Source organism: Phacochoerus africanus, chromosome 1 (assembly GCF_016906955.1).
Source record: "Phacochoerus africanus isolate WHEZ1 chromosome 1, ROS_Pafr_v1, whole genome shotgun sequence".
Classification (NCBI taxonomy): Eukaryota; Metazoa; Chordata; class Mammalia; order Artiodactyla; family Suidae; genus Phacochoerus; species Phacochoerus africanus.
Genome location: NC_062544.1, coordinates 61780783 through 61799925, shown reverse-complemented (window position 1 = coordinate 61799925; position 19143 = coordinate 61780783). Strand labels below are relative to the sequence as shown.

Here is a 19143-nt window from a genome sequence, read left to right as displayed (position 1 = left end):
TGAACAGTGATCACGTCTAGCTGTCAAGGTGCTAATTGATCCTTATTCTTTCAGACTTTCTACAGGAATGATCTGTAATTATAGCTACTCATACCCTTGTTGTACACATGAAATAATAAGCCTGCATTCACGGAGAAACACATAATGCACCACATTAAATGCAAGTTAATATTATTTATGTTACTACTTGGTTACCAGTATATTAGAATGGCCCGGAATTATCAAATCACACATTTTAAAAAATTTTAGTAGACCTCCACTTTAACAAGAGAAACAAACATTACAGTTTCCTCAACATAAATAATTACACTCTGAGCAAAGAATGTGAGATGACGAGTAAGGCCATACAGGCATGCCTCGGAGATATTACAGGTTGCATCCAGACCACCACAATAAAGTAACTCGCAACAAAGTGAGTCTCATGAATTTTTTGGTTTCCCAGCACATGTAAAAGTTATCTTTACAGTATATTACAGTCTGTTAATTGTGCAGTAGCATTATGTCTTGAAAAATAATGTATGTACCTTATGTGGCTCAGTGGTAACGAGCCTGACTAGTATCCTTGAGGATTCGGGTTCAATTCCTGGCCTCACTCAATGGGTTAAGAATCCAGCATTGGAGTTCCCATTGCGGCTCAGCAGAAACGAATTTGACAAGCAGCCATGACGACCCAATCATGATCCCACTTGGTGGGTTGATGATCCAACGTTGCCCTGAGCCGTGGTATAGATCGCAGACGTGGCTCAGACCCGGTGGTGTGGTGGCTGTGGCATGGGCTGGTGGTTGCAGCTCCGATTTGACCCCTAGCCTGGGAACTTCCATATGCTGCACATGCAGCCCTAAAAAGCAAAAATAAGAAAATAAAATGAAATAAAAATACTTTACTAGTAAAAAAATTCTAACCATCTGAGCCTTCAGTGAGTTGTAATCTTTTTGCAATAGTAACATCAAAGGTCACAGATCAGGAGTTCTCTTGCAGTACAGAGGGTTAAGGATCTGGCACTGGCACTGCAGTGGCTTAAGTTGCTACTGTGGCATAGATTTGACCTCTGGCCTGGGAACATCCATATGCCACAGGTGCAGCCATTTAAAAAAAAAAAAAAAAAAACTATTCTGGAGTTCCCGTCATGGCTCAGTGGTTAATGAATCTGACTAGGAACTATGAGGTTGCAGGATCGATCCCTGGCCTTCCTCAGTGGGTTAAGGATCCGGTGTTGCTGTGAGCTGTGGTGTAGATCGCAGATGTGGCTTGGATCTAGTGTTGCTGTGGCTCTGGTGTAGGCTGGTGGCTACAGCTCCAATTGAACCCTTAGCCTGGGAATCTCCATACGCTGCGGATGCGGCCATAGAAAAGACAGAAAGACAAAAAATAAAATTAAAAATAAAATTAAAAAAACAAAAAATAACTATTCTAAGCAAAAGGAGTTTTTTATTTCCCACCTCTTAAAAAATTATTACCTCCAACTAGCCCATGTGTTTTAAAATGTAGTGTTTCACTAATGGGTAAACCCCTTCTTTTTAAAAGCATCATAGCAAGTTTTGAATAACTGTATAAAGCCAAATCAGGAGTTTTATTCATAATAATTTATATCTATTAAAATAAGAGCTCTTGTAATTATGAATTAGTATTCCCAGTAAGAACTTTGAGCAGCATTTAAAACGTACCAAAGTTCAATTTTTATCATAAAATTTTCAATTCCCAGTTTTTATTTTACTTATATATAGGAAAGAAAAAGAATGCGTTGCCATAAAGTATTTACCCTCAAATGTTAGAAGCTTAAAAAAACAAAACTTTCTCTTTTGGCAAGTGGATTGTCTTCTGATGTTTTCATCGAGTATTTTTAAAAACTGAGGTGAAATTTATATAATATAAAAGTAAAGATTTTAAAATGTACAGTTCAGTGGTACTTGCATTCATAGTGTTGTAGAGTCACCACTTCTATCTAGTTCCAAACTCTTCTGTTTTTATTGGGTTTTTTTCTTAGGGCTGCACTCAGGGCATATGGAAGTTCCCAGACTAGGGGTCGAGTTGGAGCTACAGCCGCCGGCCTACGCCACAGCCACAGCAACACCAGATCCAAGCCACGTCTGCGACCTACACCACAGCTCACCACAAAGCGAGATCCTTAACCCACTGAGTGAGGCCAGGGATTGACCCCGCGTCCTCATGGATCCTGGTTGGGTTTGTTGACCACTGGGCCACGAGGGGAACTCCAGTCTTATACGGTTTTTATATTACCTTTATGCCTTACTGGTAAACAGGAAATTCACTGAGTTAAACGTTGTGTAGATTTCCCTCGGCAGATAATGGACTAAATGTTGTTTGGTTTTTTTGTAACCAGAGTAGCTAAAAGATACTCCTCTGTTTCACCTCTTTCCTCTACTGCCACCTTTGGGCCACTTTTATGACTCCTTTGCTCAGCGTGTAAATTTCAAATAAATTTGATTTACCTTTTTAGCAACTTTGTTTAAAAAATTGTTTTGACAGAAGGTATTAGATAAAAGAAGGAAGATGAAGTACTTGATACTTGATTGAAGTGCAGTTTTGAAATGTTAAAAGTTAATTTTTCGAATCCATATTACTCACTAACTCCCAACCTAAGGAACTGATTGTGATCTTGCATATCGTGATGCAATATTATAACAATAATGCCTCACCTCTCCATAGCCTTTTGTAAGCTACATGTTGGTTTCGTAACCATTGTCTCATTTAATCATCTTTTATGTCAAACTCTGAGTTAGGGCAAATTTTATCATCCCTATCTTTTTTCTAATATTTTATGGTAGTAAAATACACATAAAATTTACCGTCTTTGGCGCAATGGTTAATGAATCTGACTGGGAACCATGAGGTTGTAGGTTCGATCCCTGGCCTTGCTCAGTGGGTTAAGGATCCGGTGTTGCTGTGAGCTGTGGTGTAGGTCAGATGCAGCTCAGATCCCGTGTTGCTGTGGCTCTGGTGTAGGCCGGTGGCTACAGCTCCGATTAGACTCCTAGCCTGGGAACCTCCATATGCCGCGGGAGCCGCCCTAGAAAAGGCAAAAAGACAAAAAATAATAATAATAAATAAATAAATAAAATTTACCGTCTTTACCATGAAAGTATACAGCTCAAAGGTATTAGTACATTTATAACTTTGTGTAACCCTCACCAGCATCTATCTCCAGAACGGTTTTTATCTTGTAAAATGGAAATTCCACCCATTAAACACCCATTAAGCACTGCTAACTCTCCATTCCCGCCTCCCAGCCCCAGAAACCACCATTCTGCTTTCTGTCTCCAAAATGTTGATGACTCCGCATACTTCATATAACTGGAATCATACAATATCTGTCTTTTTGTAACTGATTTATGTCACTTAGCATAATGTCCTCAAAGCTCACCCATGTTGTAGCATGTGTCAGAATGTCCTTACTTTTTAAGACTGAATAACAGTCCCCTGTATGTATATTTTGCGAATCCATTCATCTCTCCAGGACTGGGTTACCTCCCCATTTTAGCTATTGTGAATAACACTGCTGTGAACATGGATGTAGGCATAGCTTTTGGAGACCCTGCATTTTGTTCTTTTGGATATATACCCAGGAGAGGGATTGCTGATTTTTTTTTTCTTTTTAGGGCAGCACCTGCGGCATACAGAAGATCCCAGGGTAGGGATCTAATCAGAGCTACAGCTGCCAGCCACAGCCACAGCAATGCCAGATCCGATCCTCGTCTATGACCTACACCACAGCTTATGGCAACGCCAGATCCTTAACCCACTGAGAAAGGCCAGGGATAGAACCCAAATCCTCATGGATACCAGTTGGGTTCTTTAACCACTGAGCCATGACGGAAACGCCTGGGATTGCTGGATTATGTGGTAGTTCTGTTTTTATTTTTCTAAGGAATCTCCATACTGTTTTCCATAGTGGCTACACCCTTTTTCCTTCCCACCAACGATGCAGGACGTTCCAATTTCATCACATCCTCACCAGCACTAGTTATTTATTTTCTTGACTGTAGCTATCCTAGCTATCCTAATGGGTATAAGTAATATCTTATTGTGGGCTTTTTTTTTTTTTTTTCTTTTTTGGCCACACCCACAGCATGGGAACATTCCTGGGCCAGGAATCAAACCCGTGCCACAGCTGCAGCAACCCAGATCCTTAACCTGATCCACCACAAGAAAATTTCTTCCTTGTGGTTTTGATGTGCATTTTTCTTTTTCTTTCTTTCTTTTTTTTTTTTTTTTGTCTTTCTGCCATTTCTTGGGCTGCTCCCGCGGCATATGGAGGTTCCCAGGCTAAGGGTCTAATCGGAGCTGTAGCTGCCAGCCTATGCCAGGGCCATAGCAACTCGGGATCCGAGCTGCATCTGCAACCTACACCACAGCTTAGGGCAACGCCGGATGCTTAACCCACTGAGCAAGGGCAGGGATCGAACCCACAACCTCATGGTTCCTAGTCAGATTTGTTAACCACTGCACCACGATGGGAACTCCCGAGATGTGCATTTTTCTAATCACTCACATCTTAAAGCTGAGAAAACTTAGGGCTTAGGAAGAGCGACAAGATCATGAAATTTCTTGATTTCTTGATTTCAAGATCATCAAATTTCTTGATCATGAACTTAAACCCAGAATCTGGACCTTATGGCTTCTAGTCCAGGACTCTGAACTTGCCCAAATCAGCACTCCCCTGTATATGATGTCTTAGGATGCAGAAACCCTGAAAGCCATTGTCAGTGACTCCTCGTTGTCCTTGTGCCAGGAATCTCTGGGGAAGCCAACCATTGGGGACGGGCAGGTCCCCACCGACTGGGGGCCAGCTGGCTCCCTGCCCCATCCAGATGCCGGTCACCCCACAGAGAACCCACCTGAAGCTGCACCCAAGCAAGGGCAACAATCCAAAACAGGTAAGATTATTTTATCACTTGTGAAGCTTCAGGATGGGAGGGGAGAAGTTACTTTAATAAAAGCATCACATGTGAAAACTTTTGAGGGCGCAGGAAATCTTAGGCAGATTAATGATAGTTAAAGCTAGCTGCATTTAACAACTTTACTAGATCACTGTGCCTAAACTCATAGTTTGTTTATTTATTTATATATTTATTTATCTTTTCTAGGGCTGTACCCATGGCATATGGAGGTTCCCAGGCTAGGGGTCTAATCGGAACTGTAGCCACCGGCCTGTACCACAGCCACAGCACCTCGGGATCCAAGCCGTGTCTGCAACCTACACCACAGATAATGGCAATGCTGGATCTTTAACCCACTGAGCAAGGCCAGGGATCGAACCCACAATCTCATGGTTCCTAGTCAGATTCATTAATCCCTGAGCCAGGGCGGGAACTCTGTAAACTCATAGTTTAAATTCCATGTCGAGTGCATCCATCTTCAGCCAGTCCACAGTCTTTAGCCCTTCTGTGACACGTACCTTAATGAATGAGTCAGGAGATGAAACAGAAGTTTAGCCTACCCGTCCGAAACTCTGCCTCTGTGAAATCATAAACATGGCAGCAGAAACCTCCACAGAGGACAAATAAAACATTAATACATTTTAACCTCATGAAACCACAGAAGCTAAGAGCCAAGGAGCCTGCTAAGGTCAGCAAGACACTCCCAGGCCTGAGTGACTGGCAGGTCGTCCCCAGCACCGGTGGTTTGGGTTATCAGCACACCTGTAACCCACTCCAGTTAGGAAGCTGCACCAAACCCTCAATGTCCTTCTACAGCTACGACACCAGTTGTGAAGGCTGCATGGCCTTCTGCTCCATGAGGTGCCATAACAGAGCCAATGTGCTTCCCATTATCAGGTGTTTGGGGTTTCCAAGTGACAGAATATTTTGAAAGGTGACATCATGGACTGCCTCATATAATTTAATCTCCTTCAGTAAAACCCCTGGACATTACATACTTTGCACAAAAGTCAAATGGCTAGCAAAATGTTAAGGTTCAGCAAGTGAGTCAGCCCGAAAAACAGCCTCACATCCCCTCTGTTTGTCTCCTTGTTGCTACTTTTCCCCATCATTGGCACCAGCAGAAGCAGCAAAGTCACGCTGAAGGGAGTTCAAAAAGGTTGAGCAGAGAAGGACAGAGGCTGTGTATGGGAATCTTGTCGTGCCCACTGGGGACCTGGGGAAGTTGTGTCTGGTCCCCAGGGGTGTCTCGATGCCTTGTTGCGAGGTGCTCTCTACAGAGGCTGTGTTGTCAGAGTTTAGGTAACAGGGTGGGCTGTGGAGCCAGGACCCTGGGGTGCCCCTTGGCCACAACCTTTGTGACCCTGAATACATTGCTTGACCACTCTGTACCTCGGTTCCCCACCATTCCAGTGCAGACATTCACGTTGTTGGGAGAAAAATTAAGTGCATGAAAAACTCTTAGCACAGTGCTAAGTCCTAGTATTTTAGATCTTAATTTTTTTTATGGCCTGCCCATAGCACGTGGAAATTCCCGGGCTGGGGATTGAATCCGAAACACAGCTTCGACCTACGCCACAGCTGCGGCAATGACGGATCCTTTAACCCATTGCACTCAGCTGGGAATTGAACCCTTGCCTCTGTAGCAACCCCAGCGAATGCAGTTGGACTCTTAACCCACTGTGCCACACCAGGAACTCCTAGTTCTTAATTATTGATGTAGGCACCTCAGAGGGTATGACATATGCAGTTAAGATGATTTCCTTGGGAGATGTGGAGTGAATATAACTTTTGGGGGAGACATGCTTCCCATTGTGAGTGAGTCTTTCACTCCAACCTCAGACCCAGAGTTTGTAAGAAAATAGAGATCCCGTGATCTTATGCCAGTTTCTCCACCTGTTGTACGATGCCATTTGCCAGAGGTGGACAGGATAGCCTGTATGCAGGCCTTTTCAGCAGGCATTTCCAGGACAGAGTGGCCCTAGAACTCATCTCATGGGGTGACTTGACTTCCCACTCTCTCCAGGCAGGTGTCATCTTTGCCGGCACCTCATTTATATTCCGTGCTCTTTCTTGCTTCTCTGGGTAGGGATGTGATGCCCTATCCCACCTCACTTATGCATCTGGAGTGAAACTGTCCCTCCAGAACCCCACTCAAGTCCCCACTCTTCTGTCACAGCTTCCAGACTAATCTGACCTCCTAGGTCACCCGCTCCCTGTAGCTGGTCAGGACATGCTAGAGCCCAGGACAGCTTACCATCCCATCTGAAGCATTCCGTGTATTTTCCCAAATTAGTCTCCTCTCCTGCCCTAGGCAGTAAGTCCCTAAAGTTCCCCGCTTGGACTGTTTTAGCCTTTTCTCTGCCTTGGGCTCAACCCCCATGTGATCAACCAGGGACATCTGCAGAATCATCAAAGCTAAGGAGTCAAATAGAACAACGGAGCGTTCCCGTCGTGGCTCAGCAGAAAGGACTCCAACTAGGAACCATGGGGTTGCGGGTTTGATCCCTGGCCTCGCTCAGTGGTTTGAGGATTCGGCATTGCTCTGAGCTGTGGTGTAGGTCGCAGACTCAGCTTGGATCTGGCGTTGCTGTGGTTGAGGCATAGGCCGGTGGCAACAGCTCCAATTAGACCCCTAGCCTGGGAACCTCCATATGCCATGGGGTGGGGGCCCTAAAAAGACAGAAAAAAAAAAATAGAACAACGGCCTGACTCCTGTGGCTTTTTCCATCACAGGGCGGATGGTGTAGAGAGACAAGTGGAAGGATTTCTGGTGTCCCCATCCTTAAAAATATCCAAAAAGGGCAGAAGCAAAGGTTCAGTCTGCCAGCCAGTCTGAGTTATTTTAGAGCCTCTAAAGCAGGGTGGTATTTGTTAGATGTGAACACTCTGTAATTTTAGAGACAAAAACAGAACGACAAGAAGGCCTACATTAAAGCTGTGAGATGTCTTCTGAAAAAGACCCAAAAAGATTGAAACTGTTTACAATTTTCTGGTTTTTTTTTTAATTGAGAGGTTTTCTATTTTCTCACCTTTCCCCTTTGTCTCCCCCACCAACCCATCTTTTGTTTTCATTTTCAACACAGGACAAGACAGCTCCCCAGGCCCTGTCCCTTCCCCGGGACAGGCTCACCCTGACTCCAGCAAGACCTCTGTGGACACAGGGCGAGTGAGGCATCCTGAGGGCCCTGGAGAGCCAGAGTCACCCAGGGTCCCCATGTCTGAGGACAGCACATCCCTGGGGAAGACAGCAATGGCTGGACCTGAGCTGGAGATGAGAGCAGTCTCAGAAGCCAGCTCACCGGATGCCATCAGGAAGGCAGCTGGGCATAGGGATGTGGGATCCGAAGCCGAGGGGACATCTCCAGGTAGCGCCGTGCTGTCACCAGACCTCACGTCCCAGGAGAAACGACAGGAGCTTCCAGGTCACCAGAGCAAGGCTCTGCAAACCACAGGAATCCTCGTCCCTGAAAAATGCCAGGAGTTGTCTCTGCAGGAGGGAACAGGCTCCGGGTGTGTAAGGGCACCTCAGTCCCCTAGCCAGGAGGCCCAGGAGGGAGGCGGCAGTGCCTTGGGAACCGGCTGCCCCCAGGGGAGCCCCATGACTGACATCGACACGCTCATCGAGGAGCTGGATGCTTCTGGAGCCAGGCTCCCAACTACCAGGAAAGGGGAGCCACTGAGCCAGGAGGGCACTGCCCAGGGCCCCCCGCCGGCCGCTGAGAGCCAGACCCCCGACACCACCCCGAGGCGCCCCCGTGCCGCCGGCCCGGCCCCGCCCCCGCAGTGGGTTGCCCAGCCTTCGGTTCTGGATTCCATCAATCCCGACAAACACTTTACTGTGAATAAAAGCTTTCTGAGCAACTACTCTAGAAATCTCAGCAACCTCCACGAAGATAGTACGTCACTTTCGGGCCTGGGCGACAGCACGGAGCCGTCCCTCTCGTCCATGTACGGAGATGCTGAGGACTCATCTTCCGAGCCTGAGTCACTCTCTGAAGCCCCCCGAGCTCCCACCCGGGACAGCTGGTCCCCTCCGCGTCCCTGTCCTCGTGGGTCTTCTCACAAGGGAGACACTACAGAGTCTGAGGAGGAGCAGGTTGAAATTTGTTCCTCGAGTGGATCCCCCAACCGGCCCTCCGCTCCGGCCCTTGCTTCTGCCCGGGGAGCCGCCGGCCCGGCCTTCGCCAAGGTCCTGCCCTTCAAGCGGGGAGCCCTGGGCCCAGCAAAGGGAGACTCCCGCCACACAGCCTCCTTGACACCTGTTGCCTCGGGCCCCACAGCCCTGGGCCCTCCCCAGCCACCCCCTCCTGCGGCTGCAAGGGTGTCCCTGGACCACAGTCCCCCTTGGGCAGGGGACACTGGGGAAGCCACCCGGCCCCCTCCAGGCCCCCCTGACACCCCCAGCTCTCCTAACATGGTGAATGGTTTGGAGCACGACTGGCTGGAGGAGCAGACCCCACCTAAGGAACAAGAAACAAACGTGCAGACCACTGAACGTGGGTCCTCCTTCAGTGCAGATGTCCCTGAGGTCGGCCTGCGGGACCTGGGGAACCTGCACATCTCCGAAAGTCAGGACCCAGATGACTCACTACAGAAGCCGAAAATGATCTCCAGGCGGCCCATCGTGGCCTGGTTTAAAGAGATAAATAAAAACAACCAAGGGACACATCCGCAGGGCAAAGCCGAAACAGAACGAACCACGATGCTGGCCAGAAGTCCAGACCCCAAAAGTCAGGCACTGGGCTCAAGCCACAGAAGGGGGATTGCTGTGCTGGATAGCTCTCCTCTCCTGAAGCTGAATCTTGAGAATAAAGACCCGCCCAAAAAAAGTTCCGTGGAAACCCTTTTGAGTAACTGTCAGAAAACCAAAGCTGGTCCTAAGCTGAAGAGACTGAGCATCAAAAGCAAAAGCAAAGTCAGTTCCGAGGCCCCCACCGCTCACATGGGGAAGGCTGGGAGCACTGAGCCCAGGAAAACCCTTGTTTCCCCCCAAGCCACCCACAAAATGCTTCCTAAGGTGGTGGCACACCGGTTCCACACAGCTGACCATGAGGAACAGGATCAAAACACCGCAGCAGCCCCCCAATCTCCCCAGAGTGTGCTGGAGGGCAAGCCTCCTCTGGGGGCCCCAGGCTCCCTGAAGCCCTCGGCCTCGGATACCAGCATCAGGACGTTCACGTCACCCTTGTCCTCCCCTAGGACTCTTCCTGAGCAAGGTGCCTGCGGTAGGCTTCACCCAGCTGTGCACTCAGAACCCAACCAAGGTTGCCCAGCAGTACCCAGGTCTCCGAAGTGTGGACCAGAAAGCAAGGCTCCCCCTGCAGCCTCAGGGCCTGCGAGTCCCTTGGCACCAAGGAGTGGGTCCTCGGGGGCCAGCAAGTGGGAAGCCACCCTTCCCAGGCAGGGCCAGCGGCCCCAATCCAGTCACTTGGACTCAGCAGCAGAAGCCACCCAGGCTGGGGTGACTGGTGACAAAAGAAGCAAAGTGACTGCTGGTGAGCCTCTAGAAAGAACTAACCAGCTGAAAATCATTGAGATCTCTTCTGAAAGGATGCCAAAGAACACATGTGGTGACAAGACAGCTGAGAGTGACAGACAGGAAGAGTTCTTGGCCCAGAGCAACTGTGAGGAGAAGAGTGAAGTCAGGCTCTGTCACCAGTCAGTGGAATCATCCCCAAATCATCCATCCTCACTGACGCCTCGGATCTCCCAGGGAGAGCTGGAAACGCAGAGATCTTTCACCGTGGCGAAACTGACTTCCTCCTCCTCCTCCCCGCAGCTGCCAGCTGGAAAGGCAGATCCCTGCCAGGGAAAGTCAGGCCAGATGTCAGACGCCCTTGGGACGTCCAGGAGCAGTGCGCCAGCGGGCTCGGCACTGGATGACCATCCCTACTTCACGCCAAGGCCAGCGACCAGGACCTACTCCATGCCGGCCCAGTTCTCCAGCCATTTCAGCCGAGAGGGGCACATCCTGCACAGCCCAGGGCGCACCCCCCGGGACAGCCAGAGCCCTGCCACTAGCGGGGGCCACCTGGAGGCCAAGGCATCCAGAGGTGGTGTGCTGGGCCTGGTTAATGGACAGGGGATGTATAGCGTAAAGCCCCTGCTGGAGACATCAAGGAACCTTCCAACAACAGACGAAGGGGATGTCCTTTCAGTGCAGGAAACGAGCTGCCTGCTCACAGACAAAATCAAAGTCACCAGAAGACATTACTACGCAGAGCAGAACTGGCCCCATGAATCTACCTCATATTTCTCTGTGAAGCAGAGGATCAAGTCTTTTGAGAACCTGGCCAATTCTGACCGGCCTGTGGCCAAGTCCGGGGCCTCCCCTTTTCTGTCCGTCAGCTCCAAGCCTCCTGTTGGGAGACGGTCATCTGGCAGCGTGGCTTCCGGGAGCCTCGGCCACGCCAGTGACCCAATATCGAGGTCACTGAGACGCAGCTTGAGTTCCTGCAGCGAAAGCCAAGGTGAAGCCAGCACCGTCATCCCCCCGATGACCAAGTCCCCATCGAGCATGATGCTGACCATCTCCCGGCAGAGCCTGGTGGAGGCCGGTAACAAGGGCTCTGACTCGGACCCAAAGAGATCGCTGGGTCCTTCGGGAATCCCCACCCCAGCGGTGACCCCGGCGTCTCCCGCCAAAAGGAATAAGTCCTCCGTGCGTCACACCCAGGCCTCACCTCTCTCCCGCTCGAAGCTGCAGGAGCTGAGAGCCCTGAGCATGCCTGACCTTGACAAGCTCTGCAGCGAGGACTTCTCAGCTGGGCCGACTGCTGTGCTCTTCAAAACCGAGCTGGAAATCGTCCCCCAGAGGTTACTTGGCTCCTCTCCTGGAGGCCTCAGGGGGTCCACCGCCTTTTCATGCCCCGTGAAGGGCGCGGACAGGGCCAGCCCTAAAGCCACTGAGCCCAGGGTACCCAGTTCAGCCCACGATATGAGTGAGATAACCCAGGATCTGCCTTCTGGAAAAAGCTGGTCAGTTAAGTAAGTATCTGCCCCTCCTCTTTTATTTCTATAAATTTTTTTATGGACTAGTTTTAGATTTATAGAAAGTTGCAAAGGGAGTACAGACTTCCATGTATCCTTCGCCCAGCTCCTTCTAATGTTAACCTCTTACGTGGAGTTCCCATTGTGGCTTAACAGGTTAAGAACCCAACATAATGTCTGTAAGGATGCGGGTTCAATCCCTGGCCTCACTCAGTGGGTTAAGGATCTGGCGTTGCTGCGAGCTGCAATGTAGGTCACAAATACCGCTCAGATCTGGCATGGTTGTGGCTGTGGCATAGGCCAGCAGCTGCAGCTCTGATTCAACCCCCAGCCTGGGAATGTCCACATGCCGCCGGTGCAGTAGTAAAAAAAGAAAAAAAAAATCTTACATAACCCACGGTCCGTTTGTCAAAAGTGGGAAGTTACGTTGGAAGAACACAAGTAGCTAAACAAAAGACTTGATTCAGATTTCTCTGAATAAATTTCACTGACGTCCTTTTTTTATTCTAGCCTCCAATTTTGTTCTTAATATCATTACAGGAAAAATAAAGAGCCTGCAAGGAAAAGTGTTTGCCAAAATGTTGCGCTAAAGAGAGGCTTCTGTAGGGCAGGGCACTTAGGCAGAAGCACTGTGAGAGAAATGGCAGGACAGGGGAAGATCGGGGCCTTTGAAGGTGACTGGAATCTTAACAGGAAATTTCTAGGTTGTTTTAAAATATTTCACTTGAGCCTATAAAATATTTAATATGTCTGAGATTTTCTGTTAAACTCCAGAACATCCCCTAACATCTTGGAGGGATCCCAGAATCCGTAGGAATTCCACTGCTGTCGGTAGTGAATGAAATTCCTGTTCAGCATGTGGGATTCTTCAAGCAGTTTGGAATGGGAATTGCGAGCAAAAGAGCTTGAAAATCAGAAAATACCTGCAATAATGTAGAAAGGAGATAGTTTTAAATGCATCCTAATAAAATGGAGAAATTGCTTTTTTCATTAATGTTCTTCAAATGCATTTATGTTATTTAGTTTGCATCAACTTCTGGTCTCGGCGGGGAACCAGCAAAGACTGCAGTCTGTTTTGACATCCGTGGGGTCAAAATCTACTGTCCTAACTCTCATTCAGGAAGCGAAAGCGCAATCAGAGGTGAGTGAAATACAGAAAACACAGGAAGATGGGACAGCCACTACCTTAGTGCTCAGGTGAGCCCTTCAAGTGGCCAGTTCTGCAACTCAGTCTGACTTCTGTCTCACTTGCTTCAGAGGTTTGCTTGTCTTGAATTTTTAGTGTTAGATTGCTACTACCACTGATGTTTTAATTCCCTGGTAGCAACTGGTTACCATCCTCCCCACTTACCCCCGACACCTAGAATTTGTCTGCAGTGAATCCTTCAAACAGGGCTAGGCATCTGGTGGGGAACAGGCACAAGTACCTTTGTCCACCTAAGTGGACGTAAACCATCTGTCAAGGGAGCCACCTGCTGGGCAAGTAAGAGTTAACAGCTGTGTAGCCCTACCTTGGCCCCAAGTATAAGAGCTTCAAAGAAGCTGAGTAGTCATTACAAGTCTTTCAATAAGTTGGCTGTGGCAATAAACAATAACAAAAGAAACCATGAGTTCATATCTAGAATGCTTCTCTGAAGTACTTTTTTTTTTTTTAGGGCCATACCCGTGGCCTATGGAAGTTCCCAAGCTAGGGGTCGAATCAGAGCTACAGCTGCCGGCCTGCACCACAGCCACAGCAACATGGGATCCAAGCCACGTCTTCGACCTATACCATAGTTCACGGCAACGCCGGATCCTTAACCCACTGAGCAAGGCCAGGGATCGAACCTGCAACCTTGTGGTTCCTAGTCAGATTCATTAACACCTGAGCCATGAAGGGAATTCTGAAGCGCTTTCATTTCTCAGAACGCCCCACAGAGATCTGAACCCTAACAAATGAATATTTTCTATTTAGAGAAAAAAGCAAATAAGAATAATTTTTCTTGAGTGGCTCATTGTATCTGGCCACTGATATCACCCACAAACTTGTTCCAACAATTCTGTTACCCAGAAGAGCCATGACATTGGCATCTAAGGAGTGAGCTGGGATGGAGAGGAGACAGGGTGGGATAGGACACTAATTCCTTTCATCTTCCACTCCCTTCGGATTCTCAGCCCTGCTTTGGATCTGTGCGATGAGGAAACACCTTGAGACATGTGGCATCTTTTCCTTTCAGTGAAAGGGACTGGTCCATCCTCTCCCTTCCTCCTTCAACTCATGACAAAGCATGAGAGTGTTACTCTGGGATTTTGAGTCATGGTGGCCCAGTGGGTTCACACTTTGCCAGGCCCTCTTTGCTCCAGACATTTTACAGTCTGAGCTATAAGGAGAAAACCAAAGCGTCTCAACCAACCTCACAGATGAGAGGCACATCATCAGGGAGCACAAACGAAGTAGAGACTTTTTGTTTGGAGAAGGTGGGTGCTGAGCACCACGGTGGGCTGTGCTCTGAGCCTCCCCCATCCCCTGCTCTGGCTCCATTTTCACCACCAGCAGATACCGTGGCTTTGTGTTGAAGATTATTCCTCCTTTCATCAGAATGCAGCTTTCTTTTCCCTTTTTCTCTTACTGTCTTCAGATAATTTCAGAGAGGAGCAGTGAGGAGAGATGTCCTTTCTCTGCCACCTTCAGACCAGAAGTTTCCAGCCTTGCTTTTTTCCGATGAGTGTGGTCTGTAGGTGTCAAAAAGGGAGCTGCATGAGATGACTCCATGTGGCCTCTGGAGGGCACTGTAAGAGATTAGCGAGAGTCAGGAAACAAGCCCTGGTTTTGTGACTTCCACACGGGCAATTCCTGGAAAGCTCTTGAGGTGATCTATCTAGCTTCCCTGATGCTGCGCTGTGCTTCTCAGGGAGGCAGGTCTTGGCCTGACAGCTTCTTGCACACCTGTATCCTCAAACACAAGTGGAAAAGGAAAGAATTTGAAAAAGTTAAAATTTTTGACGAGACGTCCTGGAGTGCAAGTGTCACATTTTCAAATATTCTGTCTCTTTGCTCCAATGAGGCATGTAAATATCTGAGAAGTATTTCAATTTCTGCATCAGACTTCCTGAAACTGCACAGAGATCATTTCCCAGACCACATGTTCCTGTTTTTTTGTGAGAACGCCTAGTAATCATTGTTCTCTCCAGCAGTGTCTGAGCATACATGTGCTTTGACCTGCCCATAAAGCCAAAAGCCCAGCCCCCAGCCCCCAAATTTCTGCAGGATATTGTAGTGTCAGCATATGGAGCTTTGGTTTGAATGAACTTGTTAAAAAGGTGTAAAGTGTTTGGGATGATTCTTTATGACTTAACTAAGAACATTAAAAGCACTGTTTCTTTTAAATATTGAGTTCTTTCCCCAGCACAACACAGAGATGGTTTTTTTCTTCCAACATCTTTACTTTCTCTGTCAAAGCAATCCTGGAAGATTATTATTAGATTCTTTTTCTATCGCTGTGTTTGAGAACACCTCCAATTGATGAATTATAAATCACTTCATGAGAAACCTGGCAACACAGATCTTTAAAATGATGCTGAATCATATCTATTGTGTGGGTTGAGGTCAAAATTCAAAATAATTAACCCAGCTAATTTTTTTCACTTTAAAATCTTTATTCCTGGAGTTCCTGTCATGGCGCAGTGCTTAACGAATCTGACTAGGAACCATGAGGTTGCAGGTTTGACCCCTGGCCTCGCTCAGTGGGTTAAGGATCCAGCATTGCCATGAGCTGTGGTGCAGGTCACAGACGTGGCTTGGATACCCATTGCTGTGGCTCTGGCACGGGCCAGCATCTACAGCTCCGATTAGACCCCTAGCCTGGGAACCTCCATATGCCACAGGAAGTGGCTCAAGAAAAGGCAAAAAGACAAAAAAAAAAATCTTTATTCCAAAGGTATCTTTCAATTGATGCATGAAACACAAGACAGTCTTTTGTTACTTAATACTAGGAACCTACTAAGACTGTTTTAGTCTCAATATGAGTTGACAAATAGTTTTAATTTTCTTTTATTTTTCAACGCAGTTTGTGTTTTATGACTGCCAGCTTCAATGGCACCTGAAACCCAAAGAACTGAACATGGTGGGAGGGGACATAGAACTTACAGCCTCAATGTGCTCTTATTCTGTCTCTTGGCACCTCTGCTTCTCTCAGCTGCTGAGAACAGAGGCTCTGCTCAATTATAGACTTAGAAAATTATAAAGAATCTCCTTCATGATTGAAATATGTGCTATGGGAGTTCCTGTCATGGCTCAGCAGTGAGGAACCCAGCTAGTATCCCTGAGGACACAGATTTGATCCCTGGCCTCGCTCAGTGGGTTAAGGATCCGGCATTGTTGTGAGCTGTGGTGTAGGTCGCTATGATCTGATCTGGGGGGACACAGGCTGGTGCCAAGAATGGCTTCTAAAGTGTCCCTGTCCCTGCCACCACCCTGGTTCATCTTATCTTCCTCGTGGTTCTGGAGCTACAGGATGGACCCTCAAAACTCCACATAAGCACCACCCAGGAGGGATGCAGGATGTCTGACACGGGCACCCTAGTTCCAGCATGGTGTGGAAACTCCTGCAGGACCGTTGGGGTTAGTGGTGACAAGCTCTGCGGTTCTACAGGAGGATTTACACCAGAACTTCCTTACTCTGGCACAAAGAATATACTTGTTTCTGTTTCTTTCCACTAGAATAAAGAAGATGTTTGCTTCATAGTCTTGAATAAAAAAGAAGGCTCAGGTCTGGGATTCAGTGTGGCAGGAGGGACAGACGTGGAGCCAAAAGCAGTTGTGGTGAGTGACAGCATCGAGATGCCATTGAGAGTCCCTCCTGAAGCAGCCTCAGGATTTGATCAGGACAGAATTCACGGCAGTGGGTCCAAAGAATGCTGGTGTTTGTTTTCTGCTCCCATACAAAAATCGGAACATGGCAAAGTAATACTTAACTTTCATTGACAGATACACATTTTTTTTTTTTTTTTGGTCTTTTTAGGACTGCACCTGCGGCATATGGAGGTTTCCAGGCCAGGGGTCAAATCAGAGCTGTAGCTGCCAGCCATAGCCACAGCAACGCGGGATCTGAGCCACGTCTGCAACCTAAACCACAGCTTATGGCAATACCAGATCCTTAACCCAGTGAGGCCAGAGATTGAACCCACGTCCTCATGGATACTAGTCAGGTTCATTAACCATTGAGCCATGACAGGGAACTCCTGCACTTTTAATACATGGCTGGCTGGCTGATGTACAAGCTGAGTGACCTCCTAGATGCCAATACATCTAAACACGATTGTCTATATCCTTGTATCCACTTAAATATTTTATTGGTTTAAGCACTAGAAGAACATTAGAACGAATTGACCAAAACTTGCATTTGCTTATAAATCACTTCTTGCTTAAAATCAACAACTTAAAATTTTATACCACCCGGAGGGCTTTGAGATCATTAGGGAGAGGCCACCTTCCTTGGATGAGAACAGGTCCTGTTCATCTTCTACTGTTACTGCCCCATGGAGTGCCAGGCACACTTTAGACACTAGCAAGGATAGAGTGAAAATGTACTGAGGTGCTGGTACTGACGTTTTTAATGCCATTCCTCGCACCAAATGTTTTTAACAAACCAAGTGTTTGTATGATTTGGAAAACTTGCCATTAGAAAATTCTTTTACTACAGATTTGCCCTTTTGCTTTTATTAGAGGTCGCAAATGAACTTGGCTTTTGTCCTCTCCTTGTACCAGGTCCACAGGGTGTTTTCTCAGGGGGCGGCTTCTCAGGAAGGGACCGTGAGCCGAGGGGATTTCCTTCTATCAGTCAATGGCACCTCATTGGCAGGCTTAGCCCACGGGGATGTCTTGAAGGTTCTGCACCAGGCTCAGCTGCACAAGGATGTCCTCGTGGTCATCAAGAAAGGGAGTGATCAGCCCAGGCCCTCCACCAGGCAGGAGCCTCCCACAGCCAACGGCAAGGGCTTGATGTCCGGAAAGAGCAGCCCCCTGGAGGCTGGAATGGGTAAGACAGCAGTTCAGCTACCTACAGGGGATGAACAGCTGGCAAGAGTTGATTCTGGCTGAACACAAAGACAATCACTACCATTATCTGGGTTGGAGAAATGAAATGTAGTGAAGTCGAGTGTTTATGGATGCTTCTTCTAAAAGCAGTGTTACAAATAAGTTTTAAAAAAAGAAAAACAAAACCCTAGCTAAAACCACACTGTTTGTTGAAGGGGTTTTTTTGGTCCTTTTTTTTTTTTTTTTTTTTTAATGGCTGCTCTCGTGGCATATGGAAGTTCCTAGGCTAAGTCTTGAATCGGAGCTGCAGCTGCCGGCCTATGCCACAGCCACAGCAACGTGGGCACTGAGCCGCATCTGTGACCTACACCACAGCTCATGGCAACGCCAGATCCATAACCCACTGAGTGGGGCAGGGATCAAACGCATGTCCTCATGGATTCTAGTCAGGTTCATTACCACTAAGCCACAACGGGAACTCCCTGAAGATTTTAAATGACTGTTTTATAGCTTCTCTAAATGTCCTAAGAGGGAATCCTTTTCACATTTACAGCCCTCTTTGGAACTTAAATGGCTGGTGAGTAAAAACAAGAAACTCTTGTGATAGAGGAAATCATTGTTGAGAGAGAGAAATTCCAGAACTGAGATTTGGGACACATCAGGGTTTGTAGTCTTTTCTGTTTTAGAAGAACACAAGGAAATGAGGGGGCAAGGTGTTTAAAAACAAAAGCTATAGCCCTGGAGTTCCCATCGCGGCTCAGTGGTTAACAAATCTGACTAGGAACCATAAGGTTGCGGGTTCAATCCCTGGCCTTGCTCAGTGGGTTAAGGATCCGGCGTTACCATGAGCTGTGGTGTAGGTTGCAGACGAGGCTCGGATCCCGCGTTGCTGTTGTTGTGGCTCTGGCATAGGCCGGCGGCTACAGCTCCGATTCGACCCCTAGCCTGGGAACCTCCATATGCCGGGGATGCGGCCCTAGAAAAGGCAAAAAGAAAAAAAAGCAAAAGCTATAGCCCTAATCACAAAGAACCTATAAGAGGTTCAGAAACAGATTTTCTGTGTGCCCTCCCTTCTCTCACACCAAGGCCCACATAGGAAGCCATCTGAGTACTTAACGCAAATCTAAGTACCGCTTTTATTTCGGAAACCTAGGCTGATGACGCTCTCAGGTAAATACTGCAGACCTCAGTGGTGTCCTCTACCTAGGGTTCAGGAGCAAGGCTGCTTTAGACCA

The 19143-nt window shown here is 47.7% G+C and overlaps 1 protein-coding gene across 7 annotated transcripts in view; it reads left to right on the top strand.

Annotated features, from left to right (window-relative positions):
• PDZD2 (PDZ domain containing 2) overlaps positions 1-19143 on the top strand; it is a 417701-nt gene that overhangs the window by 385252 nt on the left and 13306 nt on the right. For all 7 annotated transcript variants that reach the window (XM_047767572.1, XM_047767605.1, XM_047767596.1 and 4 more), the window contains 5 exons: positions 4752-4896; positions 7986-11889; positions 12916-13033; positions 16592-16693; positions 17639-17909. In XM_047767572.1, coding sequence (XP_047623528.1) covers positions 4752-4896; positions 7986-11889; positions 12916-13033; positions 16592-16693; positions 17639-17909 — 4540 coding nt within the window. The remainder of the gene's footprint in view (positions 1-4751; positions 4897-7985; positions 11890-12915; positions 13034-16591; positions 16694-17638; positions 17910-19143) is intronic.